At 47.3% G+C, this 25,860-nt stretch overlaps 8 protein-coding genes across 8 annotated transcripts; 6 read left to right on the forward strand and 2 right to left on the reverse strand.

The window, feature by feature from the left end:
- Positions 1–445: 445 nt before the first annotated feature.
- Positions 446–1,620, forward strand: HD556DRAFT_1521501 (uncharacterized protein; the record flags this gene model as incomplete). Its single annotated transcript, XM_041309174.1, has 3 exons — positions 446–861; positions 883–968; positions 1,022–1,620. 3 exons carry the CDS (start codon positions 446–448, stop codon positions 1,399–1,401), a joined length of 882 nt encoding a protein of 293 aa, XP_041154459.1. The 3' UTR covers positions 1,402–1,620.
- Positions 1,621–1,967: 347 nt separating this feature from the next.
- HD556DRAFT_1530672 (uncharacterized protein) lies at positions 1,968–3,600 on the forward strand (the record flags this gene model as incomplete). The annotated part of the gene is made up of 13 exons (XM_041309468.1): positions 1,968–2,034; positions 2,085–2,104; positions 2,157–2,171; positions 2,226–2,264; positions 2,320–2,348; positions 2,407–2,420; positions 2,476–2,511; positions 2,566–2,634; positions 2,689–2,748; positions 2,808–2,942; positions 2,999–3,227; positions 3,284–3,341; positions 3,397–3,600. The coding sequence occupies 13 exons, from the start codon at positions 1,968–1,970 to the stop codon at positions 3,598–3,600; spliced, it is 975 nt and encodes a 324-aa protein (XP_041154460.1).
- Positions 3,601–4,889: 1,289 nt separating this feature from the next.
- Positions 4,890–6,304, forward strand: HD556DRAFT_1449139 (uncharacterized protein; the record flags this gene model as incomplete). The annotated part of the gene is made up of 4 exons (XM_041307555.1): positions 4,890–5,602; positions 5,649–5,683; positions 6,118–6,156; positions 6,210–6,304. 4 exons carry the CDS (start codon positions 4,890–4,892, stop codon positions 6,302–6,304), a joined length of 882 nt encoding a protein of 293 aa, XP_041154461.1.
- A 187-nt stretch (positions 6,305–6,491) lies between these two features.
- HD556DRAFT_1449140 (VTC domain-containing protein) lies at positions 6,492–8,151 on the forward strand (the record flags this gene model as incomplete). The annotated part of the gene is made up of 5 exons (XM_041307556.1): positions 6,492–6,612; positions 6,662–7,019; positions 7,076–7,146; positions 7,200–7,813; positions 7,870–8,151. The coding sequence occupies 5 exons, from the start codon at positions 6,492–6,494 to the stop codon at positions 8,149–8,151; spliced, it is 1,446 nt and encodes a 481-aa protein (XP_041154462.1).
- Positions 8,152–8,479: 328 nt separating this feature from the next.
- On the forward strand, positions 8,480–10,803 carry HD556DRAFT_1530675 (uncharacterized protein). Its single transcript, XM_041309469.1, has 14 exons — positions 8,480–8,915; positions 8,994–9,026; positions 9,077–9,096; positions 9,149–9,163; positions 9,218–9,256; positions 9,312–9,340; positions 9,399–9,412; positions 9,458–9,499; positions 9,558–9,626; positions 9,681–9,740; positions 9,800–9,934; positions 9,991–10,222; positions 10,279–10,336; positions 10,392–10,803. The coding sequence occupies exons 1-14, from the start codon at positions 8,843–8,845 to the stop codon at positions 10,593–10,595; spliced, it is 1,023 nt and encodes a 340-aa protein (XP_041154463.1). The 5' UTR covers positions 8,480–8,842; the 3' UTR covers positions 10,596–10,803.
- An 8,357-nt stretch (positions 10,804–19,160) lies between these two features.
- On the reverse strand, positions 19,161–20,064 carry HD556DRAFT_1449145 (uncharacterized protein; the record flags this gene model as incomplete). The annotated part of the gene is made up of 4 exons (XM_041307557.1): positions 19,161–19,352; positions 19,403–19,570; positions 19,629–19,793; positions 19,843–20,064. 4 exons carry the CDS (start codon positions 20,062–20,064, stop codon positions 19,161–19,163), a joined length of 747 nt encoding a protein of 248 aa, XP_041154464.1.
- Positions 20,065–22,633: 2,569 nt separating this feature from the next.
- HD556DRAFT_1449146 (uncharacterized protein) lies at positions 22,634–23,405 on the forward strand (the record flags this gene model as incomplete). Its single annotated transcript, XM_041307558.1, has 3 exons — positions 22,634–22,662; positions 22,730–22,855; positions 22,931–23,405. 3 exons carry the CDS (start codon positions 22,634–22,636, stop codon positions 23,403–23,405), a joined length of 630 nt encoding a protein of 209 aa, XP_041154465.1.
- Positions 23,406–23,542: 137 nt separating this feature from the next.
- On the reverse strand, positions 23,543–25,226 carry HD556DRAFT_1504009 (uncharacterized protein; the record flags this gene model as incomplete). The annotated part of the gene is made up of 5 exons (XM_041309005.1): positions 25,060–25,226; positions 24,848–25,006; positions 24,631–24,782; positions 24,266–24,582; positions 23,543–24,219 (listed from the first exon to the last, which is right to left on the reverse strand). Exons 1-5 carry the CDS (start codon positions 25,066–25,068, stop codon positions 23,543–23,545), a joined length of 1,314 nt encoding a protein of 437 aa, XP_041154466.1. The 5' UTR covers positions 25,069–25,226.
- Positions 25,227–25,860: the final 634 nt, after the last annotated feature.

The following is a 25,860-nucleotide window of genomic DNA, read 5'->3' on the forward strand; positions in this document are numbered from 1 at the left end:
CATCTATGTTTAACACCATGATAAAAATATCTAAGATCAAATCAAGATGTGTTTTCATTGCCAATTTTTATCAGTCTACTGGAAATGTGATGATCTACAGCTATTCAGCTGCAGTGCATGGATAGGCCAGTATCATAATGTTAGCTTCTTTCAAGACACAATCAAGGTGATATTTCTCTGGCATAGTCATATCATATGTCATCTATGTGTGATGCCATGATAAAAATATACAAGGTTAAAAAATAATGTGTAATATTGTTTGCTGATTGTCAATTCTGTCTGGTCATATCAATTTAGGGTTGATTTCCTGATGTTGATACAGTACTCAGCAGACGTCAGCGAACGGCTGTTGATTACTCACTGCAAGTTTCCATTCGAAAGGACCAGCCGGCAAGCCAAGAGTTTTACTTTACAGGTTGTTCAAATTCTCAATCGCGATGAAACCATGCAGTGTTTCAATCTTTACACGCTCCTGCAGACGCATGGCGCACCGCTCGTTAACGCCATTGCTGCCAAAGATGATATCGTCGCAGAGACAGATCCTACCTTGGCATGGATAGCCCGCATGCTCCCAAGTCAGCAGAAGCGCTTCCATGGTCCACGTCCAGTCCGCAACCACTTCATAACAGGACTTCTTTCTGCAGAAGCTACTGCTGCATTCCATGTCACGGTCGCTCCTGATCGAAAATCATTTACCGTCCCCGATCTGCAGTACACCTACGCCCTTCCTGACTTTGCTGTGGCGCTCACTGAGTATATTAGTAAGTCATCCCAGGGTGCCCCAACAACATCGTGGACCTGTCGGGGAGGTTCAGTTAGGACGTGGAACAAGTTCCGCATACAACTCCTCTCCAACTTCCAGTCATGAGTTGTCATGCCAAGTCAAATTGTCCAGTCGTATCCGCCCTCAGAGGCATTCCCTTTTGGGAATTGTGACGCAGTTCTCATACAATTAACTGAGAGTAATGGTAAGATTTTTACTGCGGTGCCATTCAGGTGCTTACTACTACAACCTCTGCAGACGTCTACATCGCACAAGTGCGTTGCGTTTTCCAACCTACCGCCAAGAAAGGCCGTACTTTGCCTCGCTATCTTGAAGCTGCGCCTCTCTTATACGTTCAATACTTCCAGATCAAAGCCACGCCTGCTGACGAGCCAAGCATTGGGATGTACAGGGTGAAACGAATCTTTCATCAGGATGAGACAGGTCGGATCTTCCGACCTGGCAGCATCATTCCACTGACGGCTGTTACTTGTGCCGTCGAGCTCGTCCCTGTGTATGGTTCGAAGATGAATCGCACGATAACTGCTGCAAACTCGTTAGAGGTCTGTGATGATTACTACCTGAATAAATTTTCAGACAAGGAGGTTTTCCATACGATGCACACAGATCTAATGTAGATTTTTTGCGTATTGCCTGTAGTACTAGTTCTGCAATTCATTATCTGCACACCTGATCAAGTTTAGATATGATAATCTTGCACCGCTTGTGTCATTCAGTTGTCATTCAGTTCCCCGTTCGCATTTTGGCCTAGTTAGTTACTTAATGCAACTCGTCCGAGACTAGGCCAAATAGGGATCGTTGAACGATGCTTTCGCGACGGTTTCAGATATCAGATGCTTGTCTGCTTGCGAAGAGTTATGTAACCCTCTAAGCACAGCCCAACCTAGCCACAAACGGAGCTTCCAGGGAACAAGTTCATCAATTTTCTAATACAAGAACCGCCAACTTGATCTATGCACAAATATTTACCTTAATCTTGTTGATATTTCGGTTACCAAACTATAGCGAGCGTCACCGCTATACGTTTACCAAGTTCACCTCTCACCCACACCCATTCTCTAACAATATGACCATAGTCTCAGATGATCCCACTTGGTGGCCGTCCATTGATGTATATCGTTTTTCCAGCTATTTTGGAGGTTCGTAGAGAGCAATCGGATGTTGACGCTGAGCGCTGACTCCGATGCCTCAATCTAACCTTGGCTCCGGTATCGCAGTTGCCGCCTTTGTTGCGGTGACGTATGATTTGTGTGAGCACGACAATATTAAAGGATTGCTGATATCTTACAAGTATTTTCAGCGCTCACATTCGGACAAGAGGTATGTCGATGCCATGACCGGAGCAGCCATCTCGCTAAGAATCCTTTTATAGGTCGAACTCATCTGGGTGAGCAGAGTCTCATGGCAGAGGGAACACTCATGAAAATACACTGATTTACAGAGACAACGGTGGTCGCTCATGACAGTTATGTACCTCAGTGTATGTAGCTTGTGTGTCGCAGTTATCAGCATGTGCTGACTCGAAAGTATTCTAGGCACGCTATCTTGGAATCTTATATGCTGCGTATGTTCGGAATGCTAAACAATCGATGTTGTGCTAATCATCTATGTCTCGTAATCAGCATGGCTATCCCGGGTATGTCGCCTTAGTATATTCACTTTCTTCGCTTCTTCTAACCAGCGGCATGCAGTTAATGTTCCGACCATCTCGCTGACAGATACAGTGAGTCTTCTGCACAGATGCCTGCTATTCCCCTTCAATTAACCGTGGTGCCATGTAGCAGTGGGTTTTGTTCTTTACTACCAACTTCTTGGTTCGCTCATAACTGCCACACTATACTGCCACAGATGTAAGTCTTTGGAGTGTGTGTTATCTGAGGCTGGTCACTGACTGGATTTGTCAGGCTTCATTATATCCATCGTACAGAATTGGATGGGTGTGTTGGTGTTTGCACTGCTGTGGGGTGAGCTTGGCGCTTGCGAGACCTCAGGAATATTCAACTTGACTGAAACATGCTGCAAGTCATCATCATCGCTCGGTTGCATGCCATGTATCAACAATCCAGAAAGATCCTGATATTTCTCGTTGTCACCTTCCTGGCAATCAACACTTTTGACGGAGTGACAGCCTTAATGTCAACGATGCATACTTCAGGAGGTACGCTTAATTATGGATGGAAACGAACGTGCATGGGGCTCATTGATGGACACCAGAGGAACTCATTCTCTCCGGCACTTACCAGTGCAGGATTAATATAGGAGATATCTTAGTTCTGGATTCTGCTGCTTGGATAGTCTCCATTGTGTGGGAGGTCCTCACACTATGTCTCGCAGTCTGGATTGCGGTAAAACGCTTCCGTGAACTGCGATTACATGCGGCAGGAGGGATTATCGGGGACTGTTTTACGGTGTTGATGAAAACTCACGTGGTTTACTTTGCGAGGTAAGTTCATATCGTGATTATTGTCCTTTTTTCCACTGAAGGGTCGGACATGATAGCTTTGTTGCTGTCTCTTGCTCTAACCTCATTATTATATTCTCTCCAACATCATCAACGGTATGTGGATCTTTCACTTACCTCTACATGTGACCACAATCTATCATTTCTACAGAGCCTATATGTCGTAGAAGACCTGACTTTGTATGGCTTGTTGCAGATTTTGGATGTCATGCAGATTTTCGTGCTAGGACCATGGCTGATCCTTGGCATTCGAGAATATAATGCTAAACTCGTGGCTGACTCCGACGCAGCAACCGGCATGACCTCAATCGCTTTCCAAGAGCGCGTGCATGTATCGACTAGCAGTAGTGTGTAATGCTCGGTAAAGTTGGCGCGAACGGTTGTCTAGTGCTTGCAGGAAGCACGGGAAATTTGTTTTTTTGTTTATATTCCAAGCCTCGTTGCGGTGCTCAAGTAGTTATTTAGTCTCACAAAATAGATGTCAAGGAGATATAGGTTTAGGCGATATTTTCGTCGCAGTATTTATTCGATTTATTTGCTATAGGTCTTGACATTGACAATGTTTCAACCGATGTCCTGGATATCTCTACTGTACCAACGAAGGAAAGCAGTGTACAGAACGGGGAAGTCGAGGAGCGAGAGATGTTATAGGTGATGTTACCGGAACGTTAGATGCAAGTTTCTGTTTGCTCCTGCTTCGCATCTTCGAGAACAACTAGCGACTCACCCCTCGTCGTATCGAAAGCACTATGGCCCATGGGACATTGACTTTCGTAATATGGTGTAGCCGTCTTGTAGCATATATAGGTATCATGCTTTTTCAGGCTTCATGAGCGCAGACATGGACAGTAGTGCACGCGTGTAAGCCAGTTGGCGTGAGTGAAGAATGGGAGGTTGAACGTCGAAATTGAATGATGGCATGGTGTAGTACATGAATGAGTTGTGAACGTCTGATACAGACCGCTGGATAGGCGGAGTGGTGATTGCGGGCTTTATTGATCATGTGGCAAGGCTCTCGACATCCTCACGTACTTCGACATTGCTTCGGTGTCGGTCCAAAAAACGGAGGAGGCGCGTCTGGCAGGTGAAGGTGGACTTAAGAGTCCAGTGCGGGGCATGATGTAAAATTCCTGGAATGGTCGGAACAGATAGAACAGTCGATGATGTGGCTTTGTTGAGCTGCCAAAGCTTTTTGAGCTGTACGAGCGTGTTTCAGAGAGCTCAGACGATGCTTCGCCACCGTGCGGAGTGCTGCCGAACAGGGGAATCTAAACATCCAGGGTACTAACATCTGAGCATCGCATACCAAACATAAAACGGTTACGCCAACACACCCAATGTCACCCATGCAGGTGACAAGGGACCGGCACCAGCGCAGCTCAAGCTGTGGTTCATACATTCCTGGCTTTAGCTGGTTTGTGTAACGCTGCAAACCAGTGGTCCAGTTCACACAGTGAATCAGCGACTCGGCTCACCAGAATTCCTGTACCCTAAAAGAGGGTACAGGTCTCCGACAAAAAATCTCCGTCGACTCGATCTTCACGGCTCCACTCGGTCCGGTGCCTGCCTCCTTTTTTGGGACCACAAGGGTTTGTCAGCTTCAGGAGTCGTTTGTTCCCCTCTCTTGTTGTTGTTGTCGTCCTCATGGCTTCTGGTTCATCCTCCGTCAGCCATCCAATTGTCTCTTGTCCCCCACCTGTGTCACTCGTCATCTCCGATCGCGAGCTCGCAGACGATGGGACATCAGTGGTGTCGTCATGTGTTTTGTGCAAATACTTTGGGTATCTGGGTGTTTCTCGGGATTGCGTGCCATTGTGTGACCAATATCCTGTCGGCTCACTACTACCTGTAGTAGCGCCGAATCTGCGAGTGATTGTCGAGAATTTCGCGACATTCACTAGAGAACAATACGCTGAAATTGCACGCGCTCATTCTATTTATGTGTCTTCTTCGGATCGTAAAGATCATGTCCATGATCTGCTTCGCGTCCATGTGTGTGAGTCGCACTGTATATCTAATGCAGTCGTCTTTAAGCTCTTAAAGTATCCTAGGGCTAATCAATCTAATCCTGGCTTTCCTGAGCCCTTTGAAGCGTCGTCTCGTGCGCATCGTGCAAGTTCTAAGCGTCGTGCTCGCATTACAGCCAGTGATTCCGAACGTTTGGATGTGAGAGCTGTGAATGCTGCTCAAACCACTTTGGATGAGTGGACATTCCACTGGAACATCAACAGCGGCATAACAGACGAGACAGCAGGAATAGCTTGCTTTGACGAGACTGGGAGGTCATGGATGCAAAATAGGAAGCAAGAGAAAGTCGGCAAATCAGATCCTGATTGCTGCCTGACGACGAATAATTGGTGAGAGAGAAACAAAGAAATTGACGTGTAGCGACTTAGCTTGTAGGGATTGCGACTTTGAAAAGCCGTCCACTCGTATGGGTATGACGCATCTCCGTGTAGCGACTGGCGTAGGTGTATTTGAAACACAATAACTTTGAATTTGAGGTCTTTGGCTTGATGCGGCTGAGAACGAGGTCTATATCAGCGGCAGAGACCAACAGAGGAAGATATTAAGAGGGTACAGGTATGCCCGGAGGGCGATGGCGAATTACCAAACTGCCGGCGCATCGGTAAATGCCGAGCCCGAGCAGACCCGAGCCGAACCGTGGCACTACTAAGTACGAGTCTACGCTCATCTACGGAAATCTTACGTCTGTGGCTCATCAATATTTTGGCCGTTTTCCGTCGATACGGTGAGGGCCGGTTCTCACTGGGGCTCAGCGCTCAGTACTAATATAAGCCGAGTGAGGGGTTGCTGGCCTTAACCCTAACTAACCATTTTGGTACTTTCTTCGATTTATCTCTCTTTATAGTCTTCAATGCCGAAAAGGAATTCGAACAGAAGGATGCTGGTACGTTTTTGATTCTGAATCATCAGAGGATGTATTGTCGACGCTTTTTGCAGTCATTACTTCAATATACTTCGACAATGAAGATCTTGAACTTTACCTCGGTCGACTGGAGAAGACAGAGGGTGCCGAAGCTATCCGTCTCCGGTGATACGGTGACACAGACGTGAAAACCGTCAGTGTGCTTGACTTTATTTGTGGAGCCCACTGAACGTCATCCCTCAGATTTTCGTGGAGCGTAAGACCCACAGAGAAGACTGGACAGGTGAAAGTCCGTCAAGACGCGTTTCCCGATCAAAGAAAATCTCGTGAATGCTTTTCTGCGTGGAGAATATACCATGGACGCGGAGCACCAGGCTCTGGTTGAGAAAGGCAAGAAGACACAAGCCGAAGTCGATTCCATGATTCAGCTTGCAAGCGAAGTTCAGTATCGTATTCTAACGAAACAGCTCCATCCGGGTATGTACGCGCGTTCAATGTCTGACTTCTTTACTTACAAATATACTAGTCATGAGGACGTTTTACAACCGAACTGCGTTCCAGCTCCCAGGAGATCCTCGTGTACGGATATCACTTGATACGGAACTCACCATGGTCCGCGAAGACAACTGGGACGGACAGACGCGTACTGGCGATAACTGGCGGCGAACCGACATTGGGATCGACCATCCTTTTGACCAGGTGTTAGCGGCGGATAAAGAGCTTTTCAAGTGTGTTTCGCTTATTGAGCCATTTCGTAACATGCTCACGTTCGTCAAGGTATGGGGTTTTAGAAGTCAAACTTCAGACTCAGTTTGGACAAGAGCCTCCCAAGTGGATGACGGATCTGGTCCGTCACATCTTGTCGAAGCTGTTCCCAAGTTCAGGTATGATTCTCACCCACAAAAAAAGTGGTTCTATGTCACTCACGGACTGCCGCTAGCAAATTCATCCGTGGCTGCGCTACCTCACTGCCTAATCGCGTAGATCTCGTGCCGTTCTGGCTGCCTCAAAGTAAGCTGAAGAGCCTGCTTCCATCTTATTTTCTCGCCTCACGCCATTCACAGTGGACACGGATATCCTCAAGCTCAATACTGGATACCTCACAGTCGAGCGTCCGACAAAGAGTACTCCTGAATTTCAGTCCGGTATTCTCTCGTCCATCTCGCCCGTTTTGCCGGTACACTCCTATGTTGAGCCTGTCTCTGAAGGGGAGGAAGATGAAGAGATGGACTTGGCGCCTGCTAGAGACGAGTTTCGGCGCACGGGGTTGCCGCATGAGGACGTTGCGGCTGCTATCGCGTTTCGTGAAAAGTCGCTCAAGGAACGTGAACCTGCATCTCAGTCGAGGGGGAGCACTCCTGAAGTGGTATACGATGAACGCACGCCATTGTTGAAGCTGCCACAGCCTCCGAGGGCGGAGAGGAATGTGTCGATTGACCCGCTTGCGCCGTCTTCTGCGTTCGATGAGCGTCTGCGTGAGCGTTTACAGGCGAATAAGAATGTGCCGCCGCGTGTACAGGATGGTGAGGTGCAGGAGGCTGTAGGGCTGGACGAGGAAAATCTGTGGGAGGAGGACCGTTTATTAGTGAGAGACTGGTGTGCGTCATCTGGCAAGCGAATTGCAGTGCCTGTTCGTATCGAGCCCAAGGTGTATTTCGCAAACGAGCGCACGTTCTTGGTATGACTAGTTTGCATTAGATGAAGGAGTTCGTCTGCTGATGTTTATCGTTGCAGAAATGGCTGAGCTTTGCGGTGCTGATCGGCACTATCGCTACGACGTTATTGAACTTCGTACCTGCAGATGATCCACGGGGCCTGATCAGTGCTGCGCTGTTCACTCTGGCTGCGCTGCTCGCGATCGCCTATTCGGCGATCATCTTCGTGTACCGAGCGCTTCGTCTGCGTGCCCGATCGGCGGAAGGGCTTTATTATGACAAGTACGGACCGACTATTCTTTGCTTTGTGCTGTTGGCTGCGCTGGGAACCAACATTGGGTTGAGGGTGGCAGATATGTGATGACATGGAGATGAGCCTTGGACGCTGATAGTTATACAGCTGACGCGAGGAACTCATTTCCTCTTAAGGTCTGTCCTACAGGAGCTTGGCCGCAATGAACTATTTTTGTTTCCAATTCCATGTGATCGTCATCGCACTGCGCTGGAGACGTCGACCAGATCTCAGATCAATCAAATACTGAGTACTGAGTACTGATTAATGATTAATGCAAATGATTCATCGCCATGTACAGCATGCAGTCAGAAATCAGTGATATTCGTGTTACAAAATGTGTTCATATTTGGTGCCAACACTGCTTCTGCCAAAGATGGAATCTATCTACTATCGCCGTCGCGTCCACGTCCACACCTACTGAACTCAAGCTTCAAGCTTGTACCGTTCCTTTCTTCGCGTTGTCCCATGTTAACATGAGTTATTGTACCTCCGAATCTCGTATTCGTCTGCTTGCGAAGAGTTATGTAACCCTCTAAGCACAGCCCAACCTAGCCACAGACGGAGCTTCAAGCCAGGGAACAAGTTCATCGATTTTCTAACACAAGAACCGCCAACTTGATCTATGCACAAATATTTACCTTGATCTTGTTGATATTTCGATTACCAAACTATAGCGAGCGCGGCGTACATATAGCGCAAATGTCACCGCTATACGTTTACCAAGTTCACCTCTCACCCACACCCATTCTCTACCAATATGTCAACAATCTCAAATGATCCCGCGTGGTGGCCGTTCATCGATGTATATCGTTTTGCCAGCTATTTTCCAGGTTCGTAGATAGCAATCGGATGTTGAAGCTGAGCGCTGGCTTCGATGTCTTAATCTAACCTTGGCTCCGGTATCGCAGTTGCCGCCTTTGTTGGGGTGACGTATGATTGGTGTGAGCACGACAATATTAAAGGATTGCTGATATCTTACAAGTATTTTCAGCGCTCACATTCGGACAAGAGGTATGTCGATGCCATGACCGGAGCAGCCATCTCGCTAAGAATTCTTTTATAGGTCGAACTCATCTGGGTGAGCAGAGTCTCATGGCAGAGGGAACTCACATGAAGATACACTTATTTACAGAGGCAACACTGGTCCCTAATGACAGTTCTGTACCTCAGTGTATGTAGCTTGAGTGTCGCATTTATCAGGATGTGCTGACTTGAAAGTATTCTAGGTGCGCTATCTTGGAATCTTATATGCTGTGTAGGTTCGGAAGGCTAAACAATCGATGTGGTGCTAATCATCTATGTCTCGTAATCAGCATGGGTATCCTGGGTATGTCGCCTTAGTATATTCACTTTCTTTGCTTCTTCTAACCAGCGGCATGCAGAGAGCGTTCCGACCATCTCGCTGACATATACAGTGAGTCTTCTGCACAGATGTCTGCTATTCCCCTTCAATTAACCGTGGTGCCATGTAGCAGTGGGTTTGGTTCTTTACTATCAACTTCTTGGTTCGCTCATAACTGCCACACTACACTGCCACAGATGTAAGTCTTTGGAGTGTGGGTTATCCGAGGCTGGTCACTGACTGGATTTGTCAGGCTTGATTATATCCATCGTACAGAATTGGATAGGTGTGTTGGTATTTGCACTGCTGTGGGGTGAGCTTGGCGCTTGCGAGACCTCAGGAATATTCAACTTGACTGAAACATGCTGCAAGTCATCATCATCGCTCGGTTGCATGCCATGTATCAACAATCCAGAAAGATCCTGATATTTCTCGTTGTCACCTTCCTCGCAATCAACACTTTTGATGGAGTGGCAGCCTTAACATCAACGATGCATGCTTCAGGAGGTACGCTTAATTATGGATGGAAACGAACGTGCATGGGGCTCACTGATGGACACCAGAGGAATTCATTCTCTCCGGCACCTACCAGTGCACGATTGGCTATACGGGAGATGCCGTAGTTCTGGATTCTGCTACTTGGATACTCTCCATTGTGTGGGAGGTCCTCACACTATGTCTCGCAGTCTGGATTGCGGTAAAACACTTCTGTGAACTGCGATTACATGCGGCAGGAGGGATTATCGGGGACTGTTTTACTGTGTTGATGAAAACTCATGTGGTTTACTTTGCGAGGTAAGTTCATATCGTGATTATTGTCCTTTTTTCCACTGAAGGGTCGGACATGATAGTTTTTTTTCTGTCTCTTGCTTCGAGCTCATTATTGAATTCTCTTCAACATCATCAACGGTATGTGGATCTTTCACTTACCTCTACATGTGACCATGATCTATCATTTCTATAGAGCCAATATCTCTTAGAAGATCAGACTTTGTCTGGCTTGAGTCAGATTTTTCACGTCGTGCAGATGTTCGTGCTAGGACCACGGCTGATCCTTGGCATTCGAGAATATCATGCCAAACTCGTGGCTGACTCCGATGCAGCAACCGGCATGACCTCAATCGCTTTCCAAGAGCGTGTGCATATAACGACTAGCAGTAGTGTGTAATGCTCAGTGAAGTTGGCGCGAACGGTTGTCTAGTGCTTGCAGGGAGCACGGGAAATTTGTTTTTTTTGTTTCTATTCCAAGCCTCGTTGCGGTGCTCAAGTAGTTATTTAGTGTCACAAAATAGATGTCAAGGAGACATAGGTTTAGGCGATATTTTCGTCGCAGTATTTATTCGATTTATTTGCTATAGGTCTTGACATTGACGATGTTTCAACCGATGTCCTGGATATCTGTACTGTACCAACGAAGGAAAGCAGTGTACAGAACGGGGAAGTCTAGGAGTGAGAAGCTGTGGTTCATACATTCCTGGCTTTAGCTCTGGCCAACGCTGCAAACCAGTTCACACAGTGAATCAGCGACTCGGCTCACCAGAATCACCAAACTACCGGCGCATCGGTAAATGCCGAGCCTGAGCAGACCCGAGCCGAACCGTGGCATTCTCTATGCTCATCTACGGAAATCTTATGTCTGTGGCTCATCAATATTTCGGCCGTTTTCCGTCGATACAGTGAGGGCCGGTTCTCACTGGGGCTCAGCGCTCAGCGACTAATATAAGCTGAGTCAGGGGTTGCGAGGGCATCTAGGAATTCGAATTTCCGGGTCCGTCCGGCCAAGTCCGGCTGGATCTGTCCGGCTCACAAATCACTATAATTTGTATGCAAAGGAGCAACAAAAAAGTATGACACTAATATATACATTACACGAACATCCGAACTGCAGCGCAGTGCACAGATTTGGCCCGAACCATTCCAGAGATACCTTCGTGAGTCACGAGTACAAATATGTAATGGTTTAGAATCTGCAACAAATCTGCAAGGTTCACAGTTGAGTCCATTGCAATTGGCAGGCAAGCACAGAAATGTAGCACCTTTGATGGAGGATGAGAAAGCCGGTTATTGGTACATCAGGAAATTGTGCGATACCTACGCGGACCTATGTATCCTACATAGATTGTCTATGTCGTTAGGTAAATACCCACTATGTAGCTACTCCATAGGCACACTTGTACACTGTGTGACCTATGTAGGCAGCGTATTTAGCGTACACACACCAAATACACAGGACTAGATAGGCCGGGTAGCGCTCGTATCACACATCCTCCCGCGCGATGCAAAATAGAATGACACGGGCACCAATATCATTGCATTCAAACACTGTAACTAGTTGCAGTAGCTAATACTCGTCGTCCGACTCAACACGCCCATCCCATTCTGCCACTGCCGCTGCGAATTCGTCAGTTGAGAAGTTCTCTGATGTACCACCCACTCTAACTGCATCCTTGGGAACATTTGCATGGCGCCTGTGTCCGTCTATCAGCAGGAGTAACAAATATCAAGCTTGTTGGATCACATACTGTTACGACTGGGATGAGTCGAGCTATCTCTGTCTGAGTAGACAATCGGCAGGATGCCTAGATAGACGTAAGTCTGCTCTCGATTGAGAGATCAAGGTTTCTGGCTAAGGCGAGTGTTGCTGACTCCCTTAGAATAGTAGTTCTAGACAGTAAGGTTGGAGACCTTACTGAAGGACAATGTTCCAGGTAAAACCCAGTAGATTAAAGTAAGGAATACAACAGTGGGTAGGTAGGTTTATATACCAGTGTTCAAGCGGAGCTTGTAAATGCGTTATCAAGATAGAAGCAGAAAGAGGCGGACAGCCCGCTTGGTGAGATAAGAGATAAGCATGATAAGAGATAAGCGTGGTACGGACGGCCCGTTTAGAGGTAGCAAGGAAATGAATATAGGGGTTTAAATGTTACTGTAACATTACCCCCTTACTAGGGTTGAAACCACCGGATTCAATCATCCTGGTTAGCATAGTAGATGGGATCGTCAGAATACTCTAAGTCGTCTTCTGGTCCAGCCTTCATGCGTTCCTCCGAATAGAGCATTTCTTCTTCCCTGCATAATGCTGCGTATGCGTCATCGGCGTCGTTCTCCCAGGCTGCGAGTGCCTGGTAAAATCCTTCGTCCTTCCAGGTTAGAGAAGTAGGGGTTTCTCCAGTATAGTGTGGGCAATAAAATGAAAGATGGCCTGGAGACAATTCTCGACAGACGCGACAGTAGTAGTCGGAGCAATTAATTTGCCTATGCCCGATCGTCTTGCAGTATCTGCATACGCGGTTTTCATCAGGATTAGAGGAGGTCGCTCGTAAGGGTGATGGGCCTGGCTTAGGACTAAGTGCTTCATCTGCACTGGTGGCGCGTCTCTTTCCTTTATCTTTACCAGAGCGCCGAGCTCGCGTTCTTTTCCTGGTTAAATCGGTTCGTTGCATGGGGTGCCTAATGGCTACACCTCGTTGCTCTGCCTCCGCGATTAGCTCAGCAGGAGTGGCAGGTTGAGTTCTTCCCAACGCTTGCATGGGTACTATTCCATCCGTGAAGGTATGCGTCGATAACGAGTCCGGAATGATAATCGGGGGATGAATGTGGAGTGAGGCCAATGCGTTGGCCAAGTCCTGTTCTTCATGATAGGATAAGAGTTGTTGGTTTGGATCGGCAGTGATCTCTTCGCGGGTAGCAGAGAACGCAGTATAAAGATGGGGAGGGTGTTCAATAGTTTCCACCGTAGGGGCTGGTACGGGGATCGCTTGGCGGTTTTCTTCTCTGAGGGAAGCTAACATGGCTTCCGTTGTCTGCGCGAGATTATTGACCGCAGCCAGTAACTCATTAGGAATGTGAGAAGAGAGAGTAGGAGCAGCGTCTTGGTATGAGGGAGGAGGGGCTCCTCTGGTGGAGCCCATAGGGGAAGGTGGGCGCGCAACCCCTGCGGTTTGTTCTGAGACGATGTGGATGACCGTTCTAATATCGTCTTTAACTTCTTCAGGAATAAGGCGCAGAGCAAAGTTGCGTATGCGCCTCTGCATATGCATGAGACTGTGGCGGACCGTGTTGTCTTCAACGAGACGACAGACTCGTTCGATGATCTCGGTGGCTCTAATGATGTTGATGAGGAGGTTGATGGAGTGGGCGTTTCTTCCGAAGAGGACTCTGGTGAGCTCAATGGCATGTTGGGGGCAGAGAAGTGCTGCCTCAATGAGGGTGAGGTCTTCAGCTTGGGTGATGTACGTTTCGTATCGTTCGTCATTGGAGTCAAGGGCGGAGGTTTCGAAGGTGGAGTGGTATGGCAGAGTGTAGGTGGATGCGGGGAAGGGCATATTGGTCACTTGGGTTTCGTTTACAGGGGAATGGTTCGTTCAGTTTAGCTTGTGCCTCTTCTTATATGTTGTTAAAAGCTCTTTCGAACTCCGCAAGTTCTCCTCGGGTATCCATTCGTTGCTTCCGGAAGAGTAGCCTATCCATGATACGAGATAGCGTCTTCGTTTACCCGTGCCTTTATGGCTAAGAATAGCTTCTATTTCATATTCTTCTTCGCCATTGATAATGTCAGGTGGAGGTTCGGTGTAGTTCGGTCCGTGTATCTCTGTTTCGCGATAGGACGATAGTTCGGAAGCATGGAACGTGGGGTGAACTTTCCACTGGTCTGGGAGTTTTAGAGTAAATGTGATAGGAGATAAGACTGCGGTGATAACGAATGGGCCGTATCGTTTGGGCGCAAGTTTCCTAGAAGGTAAAGATGTCAGGAGATTGGTGGCCGTAAGCCATACCTTATCTCCTATCTTCCATGGTCGGTATTTCCCATGGCGAGATCTTTCTGCCATTCGTTGCATGGCGATGTTATGACAAGCGAGTGCTTCTTCACGTATCTTCTGTAGGTTTCTGAGTCTTTCTTCTGCTGCTGGCGTGTCTGATACTGATAAGATGTGAGGGATCCCACGTGGTTCGTAGCCCATCATGAGGAAGAATGGTGACGTGTTCCTGGCATCGTGTTTCCGATGATTGTGGACGAATTCGGCGATAGGAAGATGATTTGACCATTCTAACGGGTTATTCCTGCAATAGATCCGTAGGTAGGTTTCCAATTCTTGGTTAAGACGTTCTGTTTGTCCGTCTGTCTGGGGGTGGTAGGCGGTTGATGCGGCGATCTGATATCCGAGTAGTCGGGCAAGTTCTCGAGAGAATTTCGAAATGAACTGCGGTCCTCTGTCTGAGATCACTTTTTCGTGGAGGCCGAATCTTTTGAACACGTTTTTGAGGAATAGTCTGGCTACTCCTTCGGAGGTGATGTTTTTATTGCAAGGTGAAATAATTACCCCCTTCGTAAGCCCATGGTCTACCACGATCATGATAGAGTCAAAACCGCCCGATACAGGTAGGTCGGTGATAAGGTCAACAGAGACTTGGGAGAAGGGGCGAGTGGCGATGGAGGGGATCGGTCGCAACGGCGGAGTGACCGGGTGCGTGTCAGCCTTCATTTGCTGACATAATGCACATCCGTCGACGTATTTGCGGATGTAAGTTCCCATGGCTGGCCACCAAAAATCTCGTTTGACGAGTTCTTCCGTCTTGAATCGTCCGGGATGTCCCGCAGTGGGATGATCATGGTGTTTAAATAACACGTCATGTCGTTGGGCTGATGGGACGTAAGCTCTATTTTTATAAAAGAGGACGCCATCGGTGCACGTCCAGTCTGAGAGGGCGGATTTCATTGGGGGAAGGCATACTCCGTCCAATGCTTCCAGGGCTTTCTGGTAGACGGGATCGTTGGCGGAGTTGCGTGCAATACTTTCTGACAAATCATTGTCAATTAGTCGCACGAACATGGTATCAGGGAGGAGAATGCGATTTTCGTTATCGTCTTTCCCGAGTGAATGGTCGGGGCGTCGAGAAAGGGCATCAGGGGCGGCTAATTTGGTCCCTGCGACGTGATGCAACTCTAACTGATAATTGGAAAGGGCGAGCTGCCAACGTGCCTGTCTTCGTGTCAGCTTTTGGGCGGAGCGGAAGTACAGGAGGTTCATATGATCCGTGAATACTATCACGGTGTGGGGGCTCCCTTCTAAATAGTGGCGCCATTCAGAGAGTGCTCTAATGACTGCCAGTAGTTCTCTGTCAAAGATTTCGTAGTTCCGTTCTGCGGGGTTGAGAGATTGGGATAGGTAACCGCATGGATGGTACATTCCATTTTCATCAGTCTGCAGCAACACTGCTCCGGTTGCTGCCAACGATGCATCGGTAGCAATTGCGAATTGGCGAGTCGGATCCGGGTTTCTTAGGACTGGTTGCGATAAAAAGGCGTTTTTAAGGTGGTCAAAGGCGTTCTGACACTTGTCAGTCCAAACGAAAGGGTGGTCTTTCTTTGTGAGGTCGATAAGGGGTCGAGCGATATCCGAGTAGTGAGCAATGAACGTCCGGTAGAAATTGCAGAATCCTAGAAAAGACCGTGTGTCTTTTAGGTTCTCCGGGGTTGGCCAGTGTTTGATTCCGTCTACTTTGGCGGGTTCCATCCCTACTTCCCCTGGTCGGATCATCATTCCAAGATATTCTACCTCTCGCGCATCAAAGGTGCATTTTTCCGGTTTAACGAATAGTTTCTCTTTTCGAAGGATGTCGAGGATTTCGATGGTCCGTGCTTGGTGCTGCTGGAGATCCTTTGAGAAGATCAATAGGTCGTCCATGTATATGACTAGCCATCCTTGGTTTATCTGCTTCTGGCAGACGTTGGTCATGAACGCTTGGAAAGTTGCGGGGGAATTCGTTAATCCAAAAAACATGACTGTTGGCTCGAACAGTCCTTCTTGAGTGGTAAACGCTGCTTTCCATCGATCTTCTGGGTGGATCCTTACGTTATTGTACCCTGATCTAATGTCGATCTTCGTGAAATACTTAGCGTCATAGAGTTGTTCAATGAGGGATTTTGGCAAGGGGAGGGGATATTGATTTCGTACGGTCCAATCGTTGAGATACCGATAATCCTGACAGGGACGTAGTTCTCCGCTCTTCTTTCCTACAAAAAAGAATCCGCTGGCTTGAGGTGACTTGGAGGGGACAATAAAACCTTTTCTAGTATTTTCTTCGATAAATGTTTTGACAGCTTCTCGTTCTTTTCCTGATAATGGATAGACTTTTGACGTCTTGGGTACAAATCCTGGTTTGAGGTCGATACGATGATCTACTCCCGGTCTTTCCGGCGGGAGTTTGTTAAGACCATCCTTGGCAAAAACGTCTTGATACTGGTGGAGGAAGTGAGGGACGAGTTCTTCGAAAGTTTTCTTTTGCTTTTCTATTTCTCCTGCAACCGCGAATTCTTGGGCTTTATTACTTGTTTTTCCATAGTTTTGTTCTCTTTTTGATGTTCCGTCTCGATCGAGTGGGGTATCGAAGGTTATATCTTCTATGATGCGTACGGTGGATCCATCGGTGGCATACTCGACGAGTACTTCGTCACTGGCTAATTGATAGGCAAGTGGATCTGTGACTGGAGTTTTGAAGTTTTCTGACCAGACGTCGTCCTTTGTGTCATAGTTGGGTATTTCTTCATCAACTATTTCTTCTACGGAAGCGGTATAGGGGGGGATGGTTTCTTTAGTTGCCACCTTCACCTGTATCGGTTTCCGTAGTTTGGAATTTGTCCAAGTTCGGGTTGTTTCTTTTCTGACTTCTTTTTCTTTTCTGAAGAGTGGCGGGAGCGACTTCTTGCGTCTTTTTCTGTCAATGCTTTTTTCTATGGTGAGCGACCTCCTTGTTGATGGGAGAGATACGGTTTTGGCTTCCCAATCGATCTGGGGCTTTAGTGCAGCAAGCCAGGGGAATCCTAGGAGGATTTTGTCTTGTTTGGCTAGTTTTGCCACATTGAACTTCCCGATCATGGTTCGTTGATCGATTTTGATCGTGAGTACGCAGTAACGAGAGATGAGTCCTCCTTGGGCGTCTGATCCATCGGCGGTGATAACAGGGAAGGGTCGTGAGAGTTTATGGGTTTTTATTCTATGCCTTTTACAGAAGGTATCGCTGATAAAAGTGCCGGATGCTCCGGAATCGATGACCATGGATGTTTCGACGGTTTGCACGCGTTTATCGGAAAAAATGGATGCAGGAATTCTTAATTCATTTCTGGTTCCGATAGAACGTATTAGTCGTACATGAGTGGGAGTTACTGACGTCGAGGCAGTGTCCCTTTCTAAAAATCCATCTCCACGAAGCGACGTTCCACTTCAGTGAAGTCGCTGTCTTCTTCTTCTTCAACTTCTTTGGCTTTTTCTTTCATGGTTTTCCTTCGGACCGGTGCTTTCCTCCTCGGAGTTTCTTCCTCGTCTTTTTCTTTCTTCCTTCTGATAGGGTTCCTGGAGGAGGAAGCGCGACTTTCGTCTTCGTCGTCGCTGCTAGTTTCTTCTTTGTTTCTTCGGATCTGTCCTCTTTCTCTTGGGTGGAAGGAGGTGTCGTTGGCACGGTGTCCTACTTGGTGACATTTGAAGCATCGTCCTTCTTTGAGGTGCTTCTTCAACTCTGCGTCTGAGAGACGGCTTATGCGGTCGACTTCCATGTCATCGTTCCTTTTTGGAATATAGTGTCTATTTCCGAAGTTCTTCTTTTTCTGTTGCTGGGGTCTTTCTTTCTTTTTGATAGCTTTCCATCTTTGGAAGGCGTTATCGAGATTAATGCAAGAGTTGACAACGGTGTCGAAGTCATCGAGAGTTTCGCCTGTTTTGTACAGGTTGTCCTGAAGCCCGTAGTCTAGGCCCTGTCGAAAGAATTCGATGAGGGGGGCTTGTTCGGTCATTCCTGCTCGATGTGCGAGGAGTTTGTAGTTGGAGATGTAGGTGTGGAGATCTCCTTTCATCTCTAATCCTCGTATTTTCGTCATAGCGGTTCCGGCGGGGTCCATGGGTTTAAAGGCTTCATCGAAGTCCTTTTTAAATTTGGCCCAGGTACCATAACCGATCATCTGTCCGGAGGTGTCTTTCCTCTTGGGGTCTAGGGCTGCTTCCATGAAGTCTTCTGCCCAGGCTGCTGCATTTCCTTTCGTCATGTAGGATAACACAAGAATGATCTTCTTCTTATCATCGACGTAAACTTTGTCGTTAATGTCGAGATATGCATGACATTTCATCATGAATCTCTTTGATTCTTCTCTGTCTCCATCGAATTCGGGAGGGGAACCGATCTTTAGTTCTATTTCTTTGTTCTGTGTCGTCATGGTGTTCAAAGGAGGAATGGTTGGTAGCGCTCCTAAGTTCAAGGCTCCGATTAAGGGAGTTAACGAAGTCGTGGTGTCGGTTTCGTTGCAGATGGCAACGGTTCAGGTGATAAAGACTTTAATCTTTTGTTACGACTGGGATGAGTCGAGCTATCTCTGTCTGAGTAGACAATCGGCAGGATGCCTAGATAGACGTAAGTCTGCTCTCGATTGAGAGATCAAGGTTTCTGGCTAAGGCGAGTGTTGCTGACTCCCTTAGAATAGTAGTTCTAGACAGTAAGGTTGGAGACCTTACTGAAGGACAATGTTCCAGGTAAAACCCAGTAGATTAAAGTAAGGAATACAACAGTGGGTAGGTAGGTTTATATACCAGTGTTCAAGCGGAGCTTGTAAATGCGTTATCAAGATAGAAGCAGAAAGAGGCGGACAGCCCGCTTGGTGAGATAAGAGATAAGCATGATAAGAGATAAGCGTGGTACGGACGGCCCGTTTAGAGGTAGCAAGGAAATGAATATAGGGGTTTAAATGTTACTGTAACACATACCAAGCATGTTTCAGAAGCCTCTTGCAAATCTTGGGCAAAATGTCTGCATGTCTCGTACCCTCATCAAAGTCGACTAGCATTTTGTAGTAAGTCTCGAAGATGGCAGCATAGCGCTCTTTGTAGAAGCGTGATTCAATCTTGGTGCCGGTGGTCCACTCCACCACACAAGCCTCGATCTATGATAGCCAATTAGTCATGAGATCAAGCCTAGTCACCGAACACTCACCCCAGTAAGGACTGCTGCAATGATACCCAAACTCGCCCCACCAGTAGTAGTGTCCTTGAAGTAGCTTGTCAGTGTGGCACCCAACGAGTTCTTCCTATCATAGCACCATTTGGTGATGCCCTTGAGGATGATGTCCGCTTCAAATAGACCTTTGCCTGCTTCGCGGTTCTGTTAGTTCATAGTCAGTTCACACCACTGAACACAAAGAATGTATGTGTATGGTCACCTTGCATGTGAAGAGCTTGCGATTTCCAAGGAGAGTGGATGCGAGCTCTGCATTGAATCTGATGGCCTCTGGAGTTTTGTCATTTTTGAAACCAAACTCTGTCTCAACCAGTGCTCGCAGAGCAGTCTTGAGGTCACTGCGTAAATTAGAGCCACGTTCTGTGATCTATACATATCATTGGAGTGAGTCATAGCAATCAGAACAAAAAACTTACCAACTTATAAGCATCCTCATCATAATCAATCCGAACACCTTGAGAACGACAAGCTGCCGCCCATGCTTGGCCAGACCAGTCGCGTGCCTCTATATCATTAGGATAAATTGTTGTATTGGCGAGAATTGATTGATAATGTCCGACTGCAAGATGGATCGTTGATGCATAGAGTTTGTCGAAGTCAGCTGATCGCACACGCCCCCGAGTACCGCCCTCGCCCATCTTGACTTTTTTGACGAGTTAGCACGTGCCTACATGAATTTTGCATTTTCCTGATGTAGTAGGTGAGCACAAAAGTGTAGCGGAAGAAAGCCGGCCAGCCCGGTGCACGAGGAGGACAGGCAAATGCCCAAACCATATCTACAACTGCACAAAGCTGTAACCATCAGGCAAGGCGAAGCTGGGAGATTGCTAAATTAATGTGTTTGAGACAGTAACGAGTCGTAAAAATGAGCTCATTGTGTGATGCGACATTAAGAACTGACAAGTTGTGCACAGACGGATCCGGATAGACCCGCACACAGGTATATACCGGAAATTTGGAAAGGACCGTCCCACCCGTCCGCCCCGTGCCGTCCGTCCCACTCTAAATTTGGCTATCCAGGACGCCTCAGAATTTCTCCGAAATTTCGGAATATACTTTCGGACTTTGGATGCCAGTTGCGCATCACGCCCTGCTCGTTGCTCGTCGTTGCTTGGCGTTGTTTATGCCAACGGACTTTCTGCTCCACCCTATGCTGGAAACAGGCCCTCAGGCAAGGTTAGTTCAATCTTTTCCCTCTCCAGGCCGGCACTCCCTTGCTCACTGCTAGTTCATATGAATTCCTTTGGGTGCTGCTCAACCTACAGGCAGCCTGGAGCCGTCTTTCATGCTGTCCTCAGGCATTCTGGCAGTATGCCCCCGCCCACAGTATTCCCCCGCCCTCAGGAATATAAAAGGGCCCTGTTTATCGATATCAACCCACTGCGTTTCATTTCTCTCTCGTCGTTCTGCATCTTTCTCTCTATCTTATCACTCTGCCAACACTGGTACTCTGTCCAGACGCTTGTAATGCCACGCACTGCAGCTCAGCCCCCCACAGGCCCGCTGACATGCACAAAACTTGTTTTGTACATGAGCATGGCAAATATTTAGCTGTAGTACTCTTTATAATAGCCCATGATGCTATCTAGAATTTTCTGTGTAGCACCCATATTTTATTTGAGTAATTTCGGATTCAAACATGAGTGCATCACTACTTAACATTCAGAATAATACTTATCCTTATGAAAGATCGGTTTCAAACGCACAATTCTTCACTTAGTCAGCAATTTCTCACACTTCCTATAATTTTCTCACACATTTTCACATGTTCTGGAACATACTTTGTGACATATCCTGACATCATATTACATAATTGGTATGTTTTGTGTCACATCTTGAACATGTTCGCTTTACGCGAGCCTCTCGTTTTTCACAATACTCAGAGGAAAGACCTGAAAGACTTCATACCTCATTACATAATCGGACTCATGTGACTTGGTGACACATTAGGAAACCATGCAGAGACTTCATTATGACAAATATGCAAGACCAACACTGTGGTATTTAACAAGTTAACATCAGACTGCAAGAATTCCAACAAAGTTTGAACACAGCTTTGGAGTACAGCATTCAGGCAGTGCAGAGGCAGTGTACACAGCTTGCTAGCACAGGTTAGCATAGCCACAGAGCACAGCCACTAAATGTTGATTTGAGAGCAATACTGGAATTTGGTAGAATAATCTGGAACATTCTATGGCATTCTTTGACACTTTAGTAGTAGATTAGTAATCAGTAGCACAGCCACTAGTAGAGTAGTATATAAGGGGCCCATTTTCCTTTTTAATAAAGAGAGCTCCCATCTCAGAGCCCATTTTCCAAGTATCATCTAAGTTTGAGAGTGAAAGAGTGAGTGAAAGATAAGAAGAGTGACCATAAGGCTCTTTTTAAAATTCTCACCTCAAAGATTACTGAGTGACACACTGAGTGAAATATTAGCTTATTTCATTCCACTTTTTGACACTGTTTCCCACGACATACAGAGGCATAATTGAGGCCACCATTGAGCCATACATTTTACACTAGCTGGTACACGGTTATCAGTCATATAGTACAGATATATTCCAGTTCTCTTTCAAGACACAGGAAATCAATTCTGTGGGGAGAATATACATATTTTCATTAGCAAAGGAAGACAAATAAGACTAACAGTCAGTCACTAATATTAAGAACTTGGCCCACTTAAGACTACATCAATAGGGTGTACTCTGTTCTGTCCTGCGTCAAACTCATCGTGTAGTGCCTGAGCAGCAGAGAGTAGGTTTCGAAGCCACGTATTAGTTCGGGCTGATCCGTGTTAGAGGCTTAGTTTGATCTCCAATTGGTTTGTGAAGATAGGGAGTATTGTTATAGCTCTAAGAATCATTGCATAAGACATACATCTGTATTCGTTGAAGTCATAGCACTGCATCGCACCAGTTATTGACTTTCTTTAGGATCATAGCACTGCATCAAGCCAGTTACTGATTCTGTTTCCCCCCTTTTTTTAGTCACTGAGTACTTCCTTTGAAAACTCAACACACTTTTTCCCACGAACGACCACGTTATCGACTGTTGGTATTTGTCTGAACTGTTGACCGTGGTAGGATACTGAAAATCAGTGAATTTTACTGTTTTCACATCCTAGTAAGACACCGCGTCCCACTTATGATGTGTCATGCACAACATGCGATAAACCATGTCCGTGGACGGTGTGCAAATCTAATGAACATGGAAACCGTGGCCGTTGGCAAGCGATTGTAAGTTCTTTCCTTCATCTTCTTTGATTTCAATATGTGTTAATGGGATACAGTGTTTTGATGTTAGTCCAGATGGTACGAAGTGCAACTTTGTGCACTTCGGATCGCCACGATCCTCTCCGGCACCTGTCGCTCATGCTCATACTCGTCAGCGAACCAGAAGCGCCCACCTGCCGGTGCCAAAGCGCCGTGTGTGCGTGGTTGTGAGCTGTAGCAGCACCCATGTCAATAAGAACTGTGCTCGCTCAACTTGCCGCAAACACTGCAGGCACCTGGGCGGCTGCCACCTTTTTGACCACGTTGGCGATCCAAATGGCGCTGAAGGGTTGGAGCTCGAAGATGATCCTGGGCTGCCATTACACGACCTTGGTGCTGATGAGTCCCATATTCCTGCATCCATCGAGCGTCTGTCGCGTTCGCCATCTCCTCAGCTGCATGGCGTATCAAGTGTTGCGCCTGTTGTTGAGGCTCACATTGAGCATCCGCCTGATGACCTGCAAGCAAAGAAGCCGACAAGGGCTCGAACTATACCTGCACGCAATCGTGCCTCCCCGGAGAATGGCCCTCGCTATCATATGCAAATGCCTGAGGTCTTCACAGCGCAGCTAGCAGAAACATCCAAACGCGAGGAAGAACAGCGTCAGCACCATGCTGACGAGATCGAGGCGCAGAATCGTGCACGGTACCATACAGTTGTGTATTCCTGGGTAACGGTTAGTTGCTCCTTCTCTGCTATACAGTAGACACTGACCATCACACTCACAGGATGGTGGTCAGCCCAATGTGTTTGAGTTCCAGTCGGGCACATCGTCGTTTACTTGGCCGCACTTATCACTAAATCAGCAAGTTATATCCCTGATGGGACTTGCCGCTGCGAGGGTCAATGAAGGGGTGGGCGCCTTGAATGTTTGCACTCAAAGTGGAAGACGTCGACGGAAAGGCCGATGTCTTGAAAGAATGGGTCATTCTGGACGTGCAGCGCGAGTTGGCAGTTATTATCAAAAAACACATGTGTTGGGCGCGTCTCTGGGTCCCGGAAGACACGGCAAATAAATTCAGCAACACTCCCTACTCCCTCAGCATTGTGCATAGTCTCATGAGCATAAATCATTCCGCAAGGCGCAACAATCAACTCCTCACAATGAGTATAGTTGCGGGTGAACTGCGCGCGAAGTCTCTTCTTCTTTCCTAATTTCACGTCATACTCCTCCTCTCCAATCGCTTGCGTTCCATCGTTGTCGTCTCCGACCTGGACATTTGCAAGACGCCCGTGGATAGCCCGTGAACGCTCGAGGCATTCATGTAGACGGAATTGAGACTTGCCCCGCAGAGTGTGCAGTGCTTCAGACTCCTGGTGTGCGGGGATGTCGCAAGTGAGGCTACCTGACACGACAGATCGTGCACAGCCTTTGATTGCACATTGCTCAAGGCGGGCAGAGTGGACGTAACAAAAGCGGTCTTGAGGAGTATGGAGATGGACCCAGCAGTTGGGGACAGAGCAGCACGGACGGCTCACAACAACGCCGTCCACCACAACGACAGAGACCAGTTGGTTGGCTGTAAGAACGTGAGCGCAAAGCAACATTGCAAGAAGTATACATACTAATATCACCATGATTGTAAATACGGGTACACTTAGCACAAAAGTGCCGACGAGCAAGCGGTTGGTTATAGACCCGCATGCGTCGGTTCCTGTCTGACATCGCCTCAATGAAGTGCTCGTTCTGGTTAATGGTCTGACCGACGTCGAGGAGACAATGGCGTTCGCGGCAATCTTCAAGCAGTGTGCAAATGATGAAGGCGTTCCAGACATGGTCCATAGTCACGTCCTTGCTGAACCATTTTGTGCCTGGGAACTGCGTGGACTCCACATTCGCAAGGGCGATGTTATAAATGTGTGCGCAGTTGGTTGCTGATGTACTAAGTGTATGGTCAGTGAGGGCAGATTCAGAACGTGCACATACATACCAGGAAGCGTGCATCATGGCCTTCCATAACCTCACTACTCCATAGTCAACAAAGTAGTGATCCGCAATCTGCACAATGTCTGGCAGTGCGGTGGTGTAATCATAGTAAATGCGTCGGTCACCGGTGACCTTGTAGCTTGTGTGATAAGTCGTCTTTCAGGCTGAGAGGGATTTAGCGGCTGCATTAAGTCATGTTGTCGAGTAGACGTAGCACTCACATTCACAATACAGTTGAACACTGTAGGCAGGGACCGTACCAGAGCGGCCAAAATAGACCGCCTTGCGCTGTTCAGCCTTGCCGAGCAACAAGCCTTTTCGTGTGCGATCGCAGGTAGAATTGGGACACATCTTGAATGGCGGATAGAATGTGTGTTGTGCTATTGAAGCAATATCATTCAGCTTCATGGATACACGTTGAAAAAACACTCACTAAGGCCATGAGGGTGTCCGTGTATCTCAAATAAATCTTTCATCTTCTCATGAACAGCAAAATTTCCAGCCCAAATACTACTCTTCAGGACACTCCAACACGTCTTCACAGATGCAATTTGCAGGCAGCACTGAGAAAAGAAACAATGCTGGGAGGAAGGAATAAGGGTGGCTTGCGTATGTTGTGCATAGCCGGCTGTGTGAGAATGATATCGTCTTTGAGGCCTGTTGCCAATGAGGCAAACATGAATGTGACCTCTAATGACAGGCCAGGGATACCTGCAAGACTATCAGCAACACATTTCAACGGGATCATCGTTTGCCGGACAATGCGGACAGATGGGACAGACGGGACAGATGGGACAGATGGGACAGGCCGGACAGAACGGACGGGACGGGCCGGACGGGTGGGACAGAACTTTCGAACTTTAAGGTTCCCTCGCACGCAGCCGGACGGAGACTGCCGGAAATTCGGATTCCCAGACTTTCTGGGGGTTGCTGGCTCAATTGGAAATTTACGCCTTGATAACCTCTCAAGGACGAAACGTTGACCGCCTTGTCGTGAAAATGAAACCTAAATCAGCACTCTCGTTTCTTGCGGACGAACTTTGGGTTTACGTTCTAGGTTTCCTTTCTTGCAGAGATATTCTTCGTTGCACATCTGTGGGTTGTTGCCGTTGTCCTAGACAGAATCCTATGCTGAGTCACTAGTTCTCGCAGGTATGTAAGGGCCTTCACCAGATATACAATGTTGTCCTGTTCAGAGCTCCAGTACATCGTCGAACTCAGCGGCCAATGTTTG

The sequence above is a fragment of the Suillus plorans genome (genome assembly GCF_016647745.1).
Source record: "Suillus plorans strain S12 chromosome Unknown HD556scaffold_84, whole genome shotgun sequence".
In the NCBI taxonomy this organism is placed as follows: domain Eukaryota; kingdom Fungi; phylum Basidiomycota; class Agaricomycetes; order Boletales; family Suillaceae; genus Suillus; species Suillus plorans.